This window comes from Lepidochelys olivacea (assembly GCF_965140295.1).
Source record: "Lepidochelys olivacea isolate rLepOli2 genome assembly, chromosome: 9".
In the NCBI taxonomy this organism is placed as follows: domain Eukaryota; kingdom Metazoa; phylum Chordata; order Testudines; family Cheloniidae; genus Lepidochelys; species Lepidochelys olivacea.
The window spans coordinates 47,757,327-47,772,764 of record NC_140419.1 but is presented as its reverse complement, the minus strand read 5'-3'; the positions used below and the strand labels follow the sequence as shown (position 1 = coordinate 47,772,764).

At 46.8% G+C, this 15,438-nt stretch overlaps 1 protein-coding gene across 4 annotated transcripts in view; it reads left to right on the top strand.

Moving 5' to 3' along the window:
- INPP5D (inositol polyphosphate-5-phosphatase D) overlaps positions 1-15,438 on the top strand; it is a 97,205-nt gene that overhangs the window by 69,472 nt on the left and 12,295 nt on the right. For all 4 annotated transcript variants that reach the window (XM_084638338.1, XM_084638336.1, XM_084638337.1 and 1 more), the window contains 12 exons: positions 855-951; positions 3,621-3,759; positions 4,446-4,554; positions 4,734-4,822; positions 5,094-5,175; positions 9,730-9,819; positions 9,973-10,086; positions 11,258-11,340; positions 12,344-12,431; positions 13,231-13,380; positions 14,728-14,821; positions 15,173-15,280. In XM_084638338.1, the coding sequence (XP_084494464.1) occupies positions 855-951; positions 3,621-3,759; positions 4,446-4,554; positions 4,734-4,822; positions 5,094-5,175; positions 9,730-9,819; positions 9,973-10,086; positions 11,258-11,340; positions 12,344-12,431; positions 13,231-13,380; positions 14,728-14,821; positions 15,173-15,280 (1,243 nt within the window). The remainder of the gene's footprint in view (positions 1-854; positions 952-3,620; positions 3,760-4,445; positions 4,555-4,733; positions 4,823-5,093; positions 5,176-9,729; positions 9,820-9,972; positions 10,087-11,257; positions 11,341-12,343; positions 12,432-13,230; positions 13,381-14,727; positions 14,822-15,172; positions 15,281-15,438) is intronic.

Here is a 15,438-nt window from a genome sequence, read left to right as displayed (position 1 = left end):
GGGGACTCTTGAAATGAACAGTTCTCTCTCAGAAAGGTTACTTTGCGTCATGCTGAAGTGACCCTGGTCTTCCCCAACCAGGCATATATGAATCCCAGCATAGGCACCCTGACGTCCTCTCAACCCCCAGCTCTGTCCAAGGCCCCACCCCCACTCCACCCCGTCCTCCAAGTCCCACCCCTCCTCTTCCCGCCCCCTGCCTCTTCCCTGCCTCTGTGTGCCCCGTCCCTGCTCCTCCCCCTCCCTCCCTCCCTCCCAGCGCCTTCTGTACGCTGTGGAACAGCTGATCGCAGGAAGCAGAAGGGGCTGGGGGTGGGGGAGGACTTGATCAGTAGGGCTGCTGGTGGGCGAGAGGCACTGGGGGAGGAAGCTTGGCTGCCAGTGGGTGCTAAGCACCCGCTAATTTTTTTCTGGAGCACCCATGGAGCACCCATGGAGTTGGCACTGTGAATCCTAGCCCTGCTTAGATAGACTTGCCTCCACCAACATGGACACCACTTTACCTGGGGGTGGGTGGTGGGAGGGGGAAATTGTCTTTCTACTCAATCCTGGGCTCATAAATTTCCCCAGTAAAGACTTCAGCCTGAGTGGGAGGGATTCCCCTTTCCGGGTTGCAGATGGAAATTAAATTAGCTTTCTTAAAATTTATTTATTTTGCCTTCTTCCGAAAAACTTTCCCTGAACATTTTTCTATACATGATAATTCTTCCTGCACTGATTAAGTCTGCCTCTCCCTCTCCCTCTACCCCATCCCCCATTTCACTTCAGAAGTGTCATGTTCTTTATTATCTTTCTACTGCTCAGCCTGGAGATGGATTGATTTCTTGATGTTTTTTGCCTCTTGTTTTTCCCAGGCAATAAAGGAGCTGTGGGAGTATCATTCATGTTTAATGGAACCTCCTTAGGGTTTGTTAACAGCCATTTGACTTCAGGAAGTGAAAAGAAACACAGGTGAAATATGTCATTGTCTTTCAAGTGCAGGTGTTGATGTCCACGGTCAACCTGTGGAACTCATTTCCAGGGGATGTTGTGAAAGCTAAAAGTATAACTGGCTCAAAAAAGAATGAGATAAGTTCATGGAGGATAGGTCCATCTGTGGCTATTAGCCAAATTGGTCATGGATGCAGCCCCATGCTCTGGGTGTCCCTAAACCTCTGACTGCCAGAAGATGGGACTGCACAACAGGGGATGGATCACTCACTAATTGCCCTGTTCTGTTCATTCCCTCTGGAGCACATGGCACCAACCACTGTCAGAAACAGGGTACTGGGCTAGATGGACTATTGGTCTGATCCAGTCTGGCTGTTCTTATGTTAGGAATTGCTGGGTGATGTTCTCTGGCCTGTGCTATGGAGGAGGTCAGATTAAATGATCACCAGGGTCCCTTCTGGCCTTAAAATCTATTATATGTTCACTGTGAATGCGGCTTTGGCTCACCAGACTAGAAGCTGCTGAGTACCCCAGTCAGTGCCTAAGTTCCCTCTAAGCTGCGTGGCCACGCAGCTGCTTATTAAGCACCGCACAGGCGCTCAGGGCTGTGGCATGGAGAGATGCCTCTCCCCAAGCCCTGGACCTGCTGCAGCCCCCAGTCCCAACCCAGCCCGGCCCCAAACCTGCCACAGCTGGGGGACAGGCACCCCCTCCCCTGGCCCTGATCTGAACTTGCCATGGCCGGGGACAGGCACTCCTCCCCTGGCCCCAACCCAGCCGGCCCTGACCTGCCACAGCTGTGGGAGAGGTGCCTTTCCCCCCCAGCCCAGGTGCCACTGCAGGTAGAGAGAGCTGGAGGGAGTTCTCTCTCCACACCGTAGTCCCGGGGAGCACCACTGCACCCCAAACTCCTCATCCCCACCCGCACCCCAGATCCCACACCCCCAGCGGGTGGCCCTCACCCTCCCACACCCCAACCCTTTGCCCCTGCCATGAGTTCCCTCCCACACTCCAAACCCCTTGGCCCCATCCCGCCACATGAATTTTGTTATGTGCACCAATATGGAGGTGATGTATCACATATTGGTGCAATAACAGAATTCATTCCACACGTGGATGGGAAAAGTTAGAGGGAACACTGGTCAGTGCATTATCATTTGGTCAGTAAACCCGGCTTTACCAGAAGTGGAAGCTGCTGGCATCTGCAAGTGGGCAGAGGAAATAGAAAGATGTTCTCAGAGCTGTGGAGAGATATCCCACATATTTTACCCAAAGCAGTGTAGGCATGGCCCACTTGGCCTAGCCTGAGGAGCTGCCACTGTATGTCGTGGAAACAGCTTGATGATTTGCACTGTCTAGAGAGAAATTGGGAGGTTTTTCTGCACAAGCACAATGTGGAGAGTGAAAATATTTCCCTAGTGCCAGCAGGAGGCACTGTCTCCTTTGTGGGCCGAGGTACACTGAGAGAGGGCCGGGAGGGTGAAGAGTGGAGGTACGCTAATGGTATCATCATGGGCCAGTACTCCCAGGCTGAGGGACGTCGCAAGGAACAGTGGGAGAGGATGCCCCAACGGGGTCGAGTGTGGAGCAGAGAAATGTGTCTCTGGTAGGTAATCCCATTCCCCAACCTGTTACATTATCAACAAAGAGAAATGGAGCCTTCGGTCTGGGCAAGCAGTATGCCGCGCAACAGCCAAGGGACTGTGGCTTTGTAGCCCTGGGGCCTGTCCGTCCCTGGAGTAAATTGGAGAAGCCTGAAGAAGCCATTTGGGCAGCTAAGGGTAGCTGGGATGAAGAGATGTGTTGGTCATGCTGCCGCTCTCCTGGGAACATGCCCTGCATCAGGTCTAGGTCGAGCAAGGGGGTGGCATAGAATTGCTGTTCAGGAACTCTGCCAGCCGGGGCTTCACTTGCCATTAAGGAAATTTCCAAGTGTCTGGAGTGGCTGCCAGAATCTAGCCAAGCACCTTCTTATTTCTTGTCTTGTTTAAAAATGATGGGTAAGATTCTGTATCTGGCCGCCAGGAAGCACAGCACAGAAACGCACAGCCTTGCGGAGGGATCAAGAGTGGCATTCGACTAGCTTTTGCACCCCTTTGATTTTAGGCTTCTCTGGAAACAGAAACAGCCTCCAGCACAAAATGGAGCAGTCAGGAGCTGCTCTAAATGATTGTGCCTCCCCCAGCAGGCTACCATGCAGCGCCTGAGAATCACCATAGCCGCATATGGCATGAAGTCCACTCCTGCCCCTACTCCAGGACTTGCTGAGGTTGCCGGTGCAGTGCGCTGTTGTCCTAGAGTGCCTGCGCCGGGGGCATTCTCCCTCACCTGGCGATGGGTCTCTGACTGCTGAAGCAGCACAGTCCTGGTTTCTTTTTATAGTTTGTTTCCCTTTCCCAAGGAAGGTGCAGTGATAATGCACTAATTACTGGCAACTTCTTCCGTTGCCAGTGCCCAAATTCCCTGACCGGGGCATCCCTGAGCATTCAGGGGCTACGTAGCTGTCACCAGGGTCTATGTGAAGTGGAAGTGTGGGGTTGTGTAAAGAACGATGGCTAAAAACCGGATCTTTCCTGTATTTTGAGTCTGACTGGCTCCAGCATGCGAAAGCGGCAGTCTCTGTCCGCCCCTAGCACTGAGGCACCCAATGGCCACAGGGTACGGCAGGCAGCCCTCTCTTGTTTTCTTAGGCGAAACCAGAACTACGTGAACATTCTGCGCTTCCTGACACTGGGAGATAAGAAACTGAGTCCGTTTAACATCACTCACCGCTTTACTCATGTCTTCTGGCTGGGAGACTTGAACTACCGCGTGGAACTGCCTACAACGGTTAGCAGCCCCTCTTGATTCCTTTCTATTCAGAAAAGCAGAGACAAGAATTCCTGAAGGGGCAGACGGTGCCTTCAATTGTGTTAAAGGTGTTGTCAACTTCTGATCTAGAGGGACATGGAAAAGAGAGTGAGAGCTGGGAAAGGGTGGGAGAAGGGGCCCCCAACTAACGGCCCCTTGCAAAAAGACATTAGAGAGACACTGGAAGAAAGCTGAAGTTGTCACCATATCCCCTCTCCAGAGATTAATGAGCCATTGGCCTACTAATGATGCCAGCTGGCATAACGTCATTCTCCAGTTCTCTCCAATGATAACCATTCCCAAAACAGCACCAAGCCTGCTGCCAACAAGAGAGAATGCCATGACCAGAACACCCTTCTGCTCATTCATTATGCCCCTCAATTTGTTCTGTAATGGCCTAGACCTAGTCAGAACAGGTGTTCAGATACTTAGGAAACAGGCAAGCCTTATAAAAACTTTGGTAGATCCTTGATGGGCCCGAGACTTGGTGATACTGTAGGAATGTCTGGTGCTGATGGGAATCGGGTGGTCAGGTATACATTCATATTTTGTTTGTTGGTCGTTTGATGGACAAATGTCCCATGTTATAGCCTGCTCACTAGCAAGGGAGTGTTTGTAAGAAGGTGGAGTGCATTTCTGCAACTCTGACATTTCCTTGTTTCCAGGAAGCAGAGAATATTATCCAGAAGATCAAACAGCAGCAGTATCCAGAGTTGCTGGGTTTTGACCAGCTTCTAATGGAGAAAAAGGATCAAAAGGTGTTTCTGCAATTTGGTAAGTTTCTGAACTCTTCTACTCCTAACGCTACCCTTCTCCTAATGTTTCTGTGGCCAATCAAAGACTCTTTCTGCCAGAGCAATGTTACAAGGATGAGACGGGGGAGTATTGAGCTTCTTACCTGGCCTAGAGCTTTCCTAAAGTCAGAACAATAACCAGCTGTCTCTCTGTTCCAGAGGAAGAAGAGATCACTTTTGCTCCAACTTACCGTTTCGAAAGAAATACCCGGGAGAAGTATGCATACACCAAGCAGAAAGCAACAGGGGTAGGTGGTAACTAAAATATAATCCTCTCCATTCAAAAATATATGCTAGTGTAGGGAAAATAGCATCCAGAGAGAAAAGTGACCTAAAAATCGCTCTCCACTTCCTGCACAAATTAGGATTAAAATTTATATTGTTTTGAAAGGAGCCAAATAATGGACAACAATAATTTGGAACAAGCACACAGCCCTTTGGCAAGTGATCTCTCTCCTCTTCTTAAGAAGAACTTGTCCTTTCCCTTCTTCTTGACCTCAGTTCTCCTTTGGTTTGCAGATGAAATTCAATTTGCCGTCCTGGTGTGATCGAGTGCTTTGGAAATCATACCCCATGGTGCACGTGGTGTGTCAATCCTATGGTGGGTAGATAACAGATTGTAGATAGCAGAGCAATTGGTCTGAAACAGAAATGATTCACAGGGGCATCTGTAGGATCTCCTTGCACTGCCAGGCTCTCAGCACAGAAGAGACATGATAAACCATGCAATTTGGAGTTATGTCTCTTCGATTATCACAGTATACAGCTGGAAAATGAAGTCTGTTATACATTTATATGCAGAATACAGTTGAGATGGCTGCAGCACAAATGCTCCTTCCTTGGTTTTAGTCTCTTTTCCAGCTTATGGCCACACTGTACGGTTTGTTATGACACCATCTAGCTCATAGACTTTAAGGCCAGAAGAGACCATCATGATCATCTAGTCTGACCTCCGGTCCATTGCAGGCCACAGAACCTCACCCACCCACTCCTGCAATAAAGACTTCAAGTTACAGAGAATCCAGCATTTACCGTAGTTCAAACCAGCAAATGACCCATGCCCCATACTGCAGAGGAAGGTGAAAAACCCTCAGGGTCTCTGCCAATCTGACCTAGGGGAAATTCCTTCCTGACCCCAAATATGGGGATCAGTTAGACCATGAGCTTGTGGGTGAGACCCATCAGCCAGACACCTGGGAAAGAATTCTCTGTAGTAACTCAGAGCTCTCCCCTCTAATGTCCCATTTCCAGCAGTTGGAGATGTTTACTACTACCAGTTCCAAATGGGCTATGTGCTATTGTAGGCAACCTCCCATACCATCCCCTCAATAAATTTATCAAGCTCAGTTTTAAAACAAGTTAGGTTTTTTTGATCCCACCACTCCCCTTGGAAAGCTGATCCAGAACTTCACTCCTCTGGTAGTTAGAAACCTTCATCTAATTCCAAGCCTACACTCATTGATGGCCAATTTATATCCATTTGTTCTTGGGCCAACATTGGCCCTTAACTTAAATAACTCCTCTCCTTCCCTGGTGTTTGTCCCTTGGATGTATTTATAGAGAGTAATCATATCTATCCTCAGCCTTCGTTTTGTTAGGCTAAACAAGCCACACTCCTTAAGTCTCCTCTCATAAGGTAGGGTCTCCATTCCTCTTATCATGCTAGTAGCCCTTCTCTGCACTTGTTCCAGTTTGAATTCATCTTTCTTAAACATGAGAGACCAGAATTGCACACAGTATTCCAGGTGAGGTCTCACTAGGGCCTTGTATAATGGTCCTGACTCTTCCCTGTCTCTACTGGAAATACCTCACCTGATGCATCCTAGGATTGCATTAGCCTTTTTCATAGCCACTTCACATTGGTTACTCATAACCATCCTGTCATCAATCAATACACCTAGGTCTTTCTCCTCCTCTTTTGCTCCCAGCTGATACATTCCCAGCTTATAGCAAAATTCATGTTTTTAGTCCCTAAGTGCATGACCTTGCGCTTTGCACTATTAAATTTCATCACATTTCTATTACTCCAGTTTTCAAGGTCGTCTAAATCTTGTATGATATTGCAGCTCTCCTTAATATTGGCAATACCTCCCATCTTTGTGTCATCTGCAGATTTTATTAGCACACTCCCACTTTTTCTGCCATAGTCATTAATGAAAATGTTAAATAAGATTGGTTCCAAGGCTAGTAATTTCCCTCCAACCTGACAGTTCATCTTTCAGCATGACCCATTGTAGTCCTCCCTTTAACCAGTTCCTTCCCCAACTTTGAATTCTCATATTAATCCCCATCTTCTCCAATTTAACTAATAATTTCCCATGTGGAACTATATCAAATGCTTTACTGAATCCAGGTAGGTTAGTTCTATTACCTTTTCTTTGTCTGGAAAATCAGTTATCTTCTCAAAGAAAGAGATCAGGTTGGTCTGACACAATCTACCTCTTGTGAAACCATGTTGTATTTTATCCCAGTCTACACCCTTAATCTCTTGGCAGTAACAAGCCAGGGTTTTCAACACTGGTACCAGCAGGATCTCCATACTTGTTGATGCCAGACCGTTATGGGCATTGTCTGAGTGAACTGGTTTGCAGCAAAGAAGCCCACCCGGACAGAATGCAGTGTGAAATGTGTTGATTGTCTTGATCCAATTCTTTGATGGGCACCTACTTAAGAGTAAATCCCATCCCAACTGGCAGTCCCAGCAATCTACCCACTGAATGGTCTTGAAGACCGAACTACCTTTCTTCTCTACAGGTGGGGCTTCCAGAGCCTGGCTAAAATACAGAGGGCCAGATCCTCCCCTCGGGAAATCAGCCTTGCTCCAGTGAAGTTAGTGGAATGATGGTGATTTGCAGCAGCTGAGAATCTGACCCACTAGCTTGTGGGGAAGCCTGCGTTGCCTCTGCTCGTGCTGTGGCTGTCCTGTGGACAGCAGAGGAGTTCACTTTCCAGTGCTATCAATCTGGCACCTTTCATGAGTCTCCCAAAAGTCATTAAAAACTAGTCAGCCCAATCTTGTGTCTGCTGCCAGCATGTTGTATTTCCACTCAATAGACTCAACTCCAGCATCCCCCGCACCAGTGCAGGGGAGTTCCTTACATCACTCTTGAATTCCTCCCTCAGTTGATGCTAACAGTAGGGCTGATGGGCTTCCAAGAGAGTTACCTTTACACTTTCTTAGCTAGAACAAGGTTCACTGTGGTATGGGGAGAAATGAAGAGCATCCCAGAAGAGCCCTTAAAACCCCCTGGATATTGGGCACTGGGGTCTCATTGATCACACCCAGATGCAACCATCTGAGTACAGTGCTAATATGCCCACCATGCAGATGAGAAGAAGGTGTGCTCAGAAATCTTATCTGACAAAATGGGCTGGTGTGACCATGAGGGCAAATTATACGCAGATAATTCAGAGTGTGGCTTTGGGAAATGAAGTTACTTTGGAAAAATTGGCATCTGGGCCCCTTGTGTTCCATCTACTGTATTTGCTGGATGTCAATGTAACCTAAGAACATCAAGCCAACATCCCTCAGCTATAGACAGGTGTAGTACATCCGGTTCTGAATCCCTTGCCATGAATTGTTCTCTAATGGGGAATAACAGAGCTGTGTTCCTACACCATTTTCTTCCTCATTAGATTTGCTCTTCAGGTGTGCTGCTTATATTGCAAAGATGAACCAGGGATACTGTGATATACCAGGGTACAACCCAGACTAATGAGCAGCTGTGTTACCCCTGCCCTGCAACTTTGGGTGTCTTACAATGCCTTGATGAACTAGCTTCCACCAGGTCCACTCACAAAGAGCCTTCCAGCATGCAGGCTACACCCTGGGTATCTGTGTGTAGCTACAGCCTGCCAGCCATACAGGGGTTACACTCTGGCCCTCACCAGACTTGGTTATATGGCAGGTTATACCCCAACACACCCCCAGTCCCAGATTTCCGCCCCAGAAATGTATGTCCTGTCCTACACAATCCTCTCCTGGACAATACAAAATATTGTAAGTCCATTATTCCTTAACGGGAATAATACGCCAGCTCATTGTCTCAAATAGTTATTCAGACACTTCAATTTAAACACACTAGATTAGAGAAAACAGTAAAATAATTTATAAACTGTGAAGAGAGATTTTAAGAAAGTAGAAGTAATGAGGCATAAAATTCAGAAATGGTTACAAGAAAACTCAAGATAAAGCATTTACTAATGCCTAACATAACAAACTATATCAGATTCAGGCAAAGTTTCTCACCACATGCTTTCAGCAATCTTACTGACCAAATCCTGTAGGTCAGGACCGCTCACCCAGAGTCCAACGAATGCTTCCTTTGTCATGTCAGGTGCAGTGAATGCAATGGGCAGGAGGAGAGAGAGAGGTCCCTTGGGGTGTTTGCCCCTCCTTTTTATCATTTCAGTCCCCCTCTTGAAAACATTTCTAGCTGGGAACTAGGAGACAGAATCTATGTAGAGGGATATTCCCTTCTGGCTTTTTCTCACCTGTTTGAGCTTTCTTTGTTTCCATCCCCACTTGATGACTCTGTTTACTGCTTAAATGCAAATTAAGGCAAGCACACATTCCTTTGTCTAGGAGAGACCTGTTTGCCAACCTCAGTTTGGGCAGGGCTGTGGAGTTTGGAACGTGTGTTAATAACATCATGGAGGGAAATCGTATAACACACATTTTATCAGGACAGTGCTGACCAGCACTGCCACTCTTACTTCTGCCCTGCTGCTGGTGGGGGCGCTGCCTTCAGAGCTGGGCGGCTGGAGAGCGGTGGCTGCTGGCTGGGACATTCATGTTGTTTGCAATGCAGGAGGACTATTTTTTTAATCCTGCTCCTGTCTCGCCCCTGCAATACCCACTCTATTTTTATCCCGCTGGAACCTGCAAGATATTTCCCAATTTCTTCATGCTCCCCAAGGGAATCTCTTGCGCCGCCCCTCCCATCCCCCAGTTTGCACACCACTGGTTTACATAACTGTGCCTAGATTCCAAGATGAGGAGACTTAGAAATACCATAGATTAGAAGAGACAGTTACAACTGTGACACAATTATGTTTTTCTGGCAAGCTACTGAATGACGATTATATTACAGTCATCTCTTTGGGTCAGAACAGAAACCCGTGGCATTAACTGCCTTTCCCCTCTCGTTGGCAGGCTGCACCAGTGACATCATGACCAGTGACCACAGCCCTGTCTTTGCTACATTTGAAGTTGGGGTCACCTCACAGTTTGTTTCAAAGAATGGTTAGTAAGGGTAGGGGCATGCAAGAAATATGTAGATTCATATAAATGTGTTGCATACATTGAACAAGAAACGTGGCTCCGAGAGAGTCTTGTTGAAAATGTGCAATTGTTAGTGTTCTTTTGGAACTGAATGGGCGTCCTTCCCTTTTCTAGATTCCAAGTACACAGAGTCCCAGGGGCAGATAGAATTCCTGCGCTGCTGTGCCACTCTGAAGACCAAGTCCCAGACCAAATTCTACATTGAGTTCCACTCCAGCTGCTTAGAAAGTAACACTCTCCCTGTCTCCTCCTCTGTTCCTTACAACGTTCTCTGCTTATTTTGATCAGCTCCCTTCCTCTCACTTTGATCAAAATAAACGGGCCGTGTAGGTTATTAGTGTGACTGCAGAGAGGGGGCGGGGGATGTTACGGGTATGTTGTGATTTGTATGTCGCTCTATATTGTTACTGACAAAATCTGAGCAATGCAGCCATATAGCTGTAATAATGTGTTATCGACAAGGATCTTCCTTGTTCTCTTTCTTCAGTCTTATTTGGAAATCTGCTCGTCTCTCTTAACAAGAGAACTTTGGTGTTCTCGCTTGTCAGATAGGAAAATCTTTGCTTAGCGAACACTCCATTGATTATATTTCCAATCATGCTGCTGCTGTAAGTAATCGTATGCTTTCAGAATAAAGGGACTAATATTTGTGCTACTCTCAGTAAAAATTAATTAATTAATTAATTGGTTCCTATGGTTTCAACAGAATAAATGGGAGGATCAAATGAAAGTGAAAGGAACTCCACTGAGATGATTCTGTGAATAGTTCTGCATTTCAGTGCTGAAAATTGTATCCTGTATTCCACAGCTACAAGGTTGTAGTCTCAGCTGAGCATGTAATGTGAGACCACACGCCCATGCTGTGTTTGTTAACGCTATTCCCCGTCGCAGGGCCGGTCTTGTAAGTGGGACAGCATGCCTGTGCTGTATGCTTCATCACATTATCCTCATGTCAGAGAGCTGTGTCAAAGACAGTTCCAGAAAAGATTATTTTTTGGCTGCATCAAAATTTGCATAAATTTCTATGGAAACAGCGTATTACCAGGCTTAAATTAGAATTTCAAAAGTATGCTATCTTGAGTGGTGTGGGAAGAGCTGTCATGTTCTTACCTTCCTGTCCATGCCTGTACTGAGTCTTTTAATACCAAGTTTGACTGTAAAATAAAATCACTTAACGATTACACAGTAAGGTCATTTGAAAATTTACTAGGGAAGCATTCCCTCAAGGTCCAGCCCTCAAGCAACCCAGAGCTTTCAAAATCTTGTGCCCAAAGAGGAAAAATTAGAGCAGGTCCTTTTGGGATCCAGCATCTGAAGGCATCTTTGCTACTGAGTTCTTGCTGTGGGGGGGTCTCTTTCTTGCCTGGCCAATGATTTCCTTTTGCATCACTCTTTGCAGCCTTTGTGAAGAGCCAGGAAGGGGAAAATGAGGATGGGAATGAAGGGGAACTGGTGGTGAAGTTCATTGAGGCCCTTCCTAAGGTAAGTGGAAAATATTTTTTCACACCCATTTCAGAGAAATCCTCTGTCTGCATGTTTGATAAACAGCAACCAAACCTTTTGTTCATATAAAAATTGGTTTCAAGGGCTAGGCTCCGTCCTGGAAAGCAGCAGGAAGATTACCAGTTTCCATGTTTCCTTTGTCCTGCTAGTCCATGGTGGTTGTTGGTATCCCTGAAAAAGGCCCAGGCATTCGGATTGGGAAAGTGCTTTCTTTGTTCAGCGCAGGTTAAATGTGCCACTCTTCCAATGTGGAACTCTTTCCAACACAGGGAGGAAATGGCCTCTTAAAAAAAATAAGGTGCATATGGTAGAAAATATTTGCCTGTTTCTAAACCAGAGGGCAAGCCTGTGTCAAAAGGACCATCAAAGGGCGAGCACTAGTATTCTGTGCTATTGTCAGAGACGCAAATTCAGTTTTTGGGCTAGTCGCTGTTCCTCTGCTCCTTGCACTGGCAGGGGCTGGAGAAGCTGCAGCCGTGGCACTTTTCGGCTGGGCAAGACTGAGCCTTGAATTACCCTTGTGGATAATCCAAGAGGAGAACAGCTGAGTTCAGAAAGGCTGGCCTGGCCAGGTAGTTTGGGGAATGCTCTGCCGGGCCTTGGAGGGCAACCCCCATGATCTTAAAGTAAATGAACAGAGTGAAAGCCACATAGTGTGGAGCAGATTGAAATTAGGCTCCGAATCACTTCCGCCTGGGGATTTTCAGTCAAAAGGAAGTACTGCAGTGGTGCTGGGTGTAAATGTCTGATGTGCAGCCTCCCCCCTGGGATTGGGAAGGGGGTACTTTAGAAATGGCTTGTGTTCAATCTTACATCTTCAAACATCATTGAAGAGGGCTGGGTTGTGCATTAAATTGGCAGGAATCCTCAGGGCCCTGTCTGGTTGAGCCTTGCTCAGTCTGGGCCCAGGTACAAAGGGCGAACTTTATTTCTGTGTGCTTTCCTCTCCACTGTATTGACCCCTGTGGGCTTGTCCTTGCAGCTGACTCCGATTATTTCAGACCCGGAGTACCTGCTGGACCAGCACATCCTGATTAGCATTAAGTCTTCAGACAGTGATGAATCGTATGGTAAGTGCCTAGTTCTAACGCAGGGTATGAGTCAAGCTCTCCTTAGATTGTTCCAAATCACCGGAAGAGTGGGAGAGAATGGCAGTAATTATTACAGCCTGGAGGCGTTACTGTGTGCTGTATTCTGATGTAGAGCTTAATACATATGACACGCAGGCCATGTGCAACATTCTGTGCTAATGAGGATTAAAAGACTCAGCACTATAGACATCATCTGTGCAAACTGGATCAGCCTGAAAATGACAGGGATTTAAAGGAAATGTGCCCTGCTGGGATTAGAGCTGAGCTCATTCTCTGTCATATTGGTTTTATCCAGGACTAGTAAATACTGCTTCACTTGCATACTCCATATCTGATGGATAAGAGACCACTTTTTCCAGGGCCCGAGAGAAATTCACTATCAATGCTCAGCCAAATTCACTATCACACTCTGCTCAGCCAAAGGAGTGCAGTCCTGACTTGGAGAGAGGCCCTCTGTTGGCATCCACTTAGTTCAGATGAGGGTCACAAACTGTTCTGAACAATAATGGAAGCTCAGAGAGCCAAAGTCATTAATGGTGTCTGAAGTGTCCTGTACAAATCCTTATTGAGTGCCTGAGAAAGGGAAGTGAATGCTCCTTACCCCCCTGAGTTTGCAGATATCACACAATCCATATTATGATTTAAAGCAGAGATTCTCTTTCCAGTCACGTTTGAAGGTCCCTTTGTTCTGTTTGTACAGAGATAATAGATGACTGAAGTGACAGAGAGAGACGATGCTAGTCATTTCTCAGCTCCAGGCTTCCTCCCTATCTTCTAGGTGAGGGCTGCATTGCCCTGAGAATAGAAGCTACAGAATCGCTAGTCCCCTTCCACACTGTGCTAACGCACCATGGTGAGAGAACAGGGGTCTTCCAAGGTGAAATCAAGTTACAGACATCGCAAGGAAAGCAGAGAGAGAAACTGTATGGTAAGAGCCTGGCCCTTGGAGGGCTCACTCTAGATTACTGCGATCTTATCCAGAAGGGCCTGATCTGATTCCTGTCAAAGAACTGGAGCTTATTTTTAGTTCATAGCAGCCAATAGCTTTCAGTGGTGGCCCTTGGGATCCAAAGATGATCAGTCTCTTCCTAGGGACTGTACTTGAGCAATTCCAGAAAAACACAGCCGTCACAGTCAGGTCCTCCTCTTCCTTCTGCATGTGAATTAACAGACTGAGGGAGCCCTCTACCTGTCTTGCACTAATGCAGACTTTGTTGAATTATATTACTGCTTTTCCGCGTGTGATAGCTGCATAACAGGGAGACAGATTTGCTTCTGGTCCAGACACCTGCGGGTACGTGGGAAAGGGCACTAAGGACTCTCAAACTGCAGCTGCTCAGCTAAAGGAAAATTAACCTCCTTTTCTAGCTTGCTGGGTATTGTTCTCTTCACCCCACAGCAGCATGCTTCAGACCACAAAAGTTACCATGTATTTTCATTAGTAATAAAAACTACACTTTGAATGTCTGTATTGCAGCACAACTGGACGCCTGCCATGCCCAGAATGTGGCTACTGCAGTCTCTAAAGAGGATAGAAATATATTAAATTCCATTCCTAGGAATGAATTCCCATTGCTCTCTGCTCAGGAGAAACTAACACGCAGGCTCATGCTTCGAAACCATAATAACGAAGTAGGCAGCAGCAGCCACAAAGGCTCAACCATTTATACTGTGTGACAATGGGAGTATGCTCAAGCCAACCACTGGAGAAAAGAGATGCTGCTAAACATTCATCATCCTCAAACGCCTGCTGCTGTAGGATTTTACAGTTTGAAAGCCCTTTACAAACATTGTTTAATTCTCCCAGCACCCCTCCGAGGTAGGACACAGGTGTGCACATGCTTCATGTTACACATCAGGAGTCCTGCTAAATTCACTGGAATTATCACTGTGCGTAAAATTATGCAGATGCATAAGTGTGTCTAGGATCAGGGCCTTTGGTTGCAAGTGTTTTGGGGCAGGCACCTTTGTCTTCTACTTGTCAGTAAAGCATGATGTGCATTAATGGCGTTACAGTAATAATAGCTGCACTATTTAAAATCTAAGAAGATGTATGTCCTGGCCATCCGATCCTGACTGGATAAGACAGCACAGCTTCCTTTTGGAAGACCTCCTTCCTTCCTTGTCCTGTCTATGCGTTGACATTCTGAGAGGCTAAGACATCTAGCTAGATACAGGCATTAATACAGCATAGCTCAGAGCCCTGAGATTTGAAGTCGTAAGCTGAGGCTATGACCCACTCAAGTGCTCTTTCATGCCTCTTCTTTGCCTCCAGACTTTGTGAAGATTGAACGGGATGAGACTGCTGGGCAGAAACCAAAGGGCATCAGCAACCTTGATCTCACCAAAGAGTGGGAGCAATCTATCAGGTAAAGAACCAACAGATAATTCAGACCCCCCAGAAGCAGACTGCCTGCAGTTCAGAGCTGAGTGCAGGAGTGGCTCTCGCTGGAGGTTGTGAGTGTATTACAAAACAGATCTGGTGACAGCTGCTTCTGTGTCCCCCTTACAACTACCAGTCTTCTCGGTTTTGCTGGTAACAGCTGCAGAGTCAAGATCTCCCCCCTTGCCTTTCCAAGTAAATGAATGGGATGATGGTAGGCTTCTGTGCACAGGAGAGTGGAACCAGGGATAAACTGACAAGGCAGTAAATGACAGACAGTGGATTCGTTATGCTGTGGTCCTGTCCCTGTCCTAAAAAGGCCCTTTCCTCCCAACAGAAAATCAAAATCTACTCACCTGATGGCTAAAGAAGCAGCAGCTGTTGCTCGCTTTCGGGGAAATGCTTCCTCTCCTCCAGATGCACAGGGCAAGGATGACATGTTACGGTAACCTCGCTACTTTAACTCTGCCGGCTTGGGCATGGGAGCTGAACTCAGACTGCCAGCCTTTCCTAGTGAGTCACTGGACGCTTCAGATTGACTCCAAGGAAAGGGGTCTTACTGCTTCAGTTTATACATTTCACAGGACCCATCTTCTGTCTGGG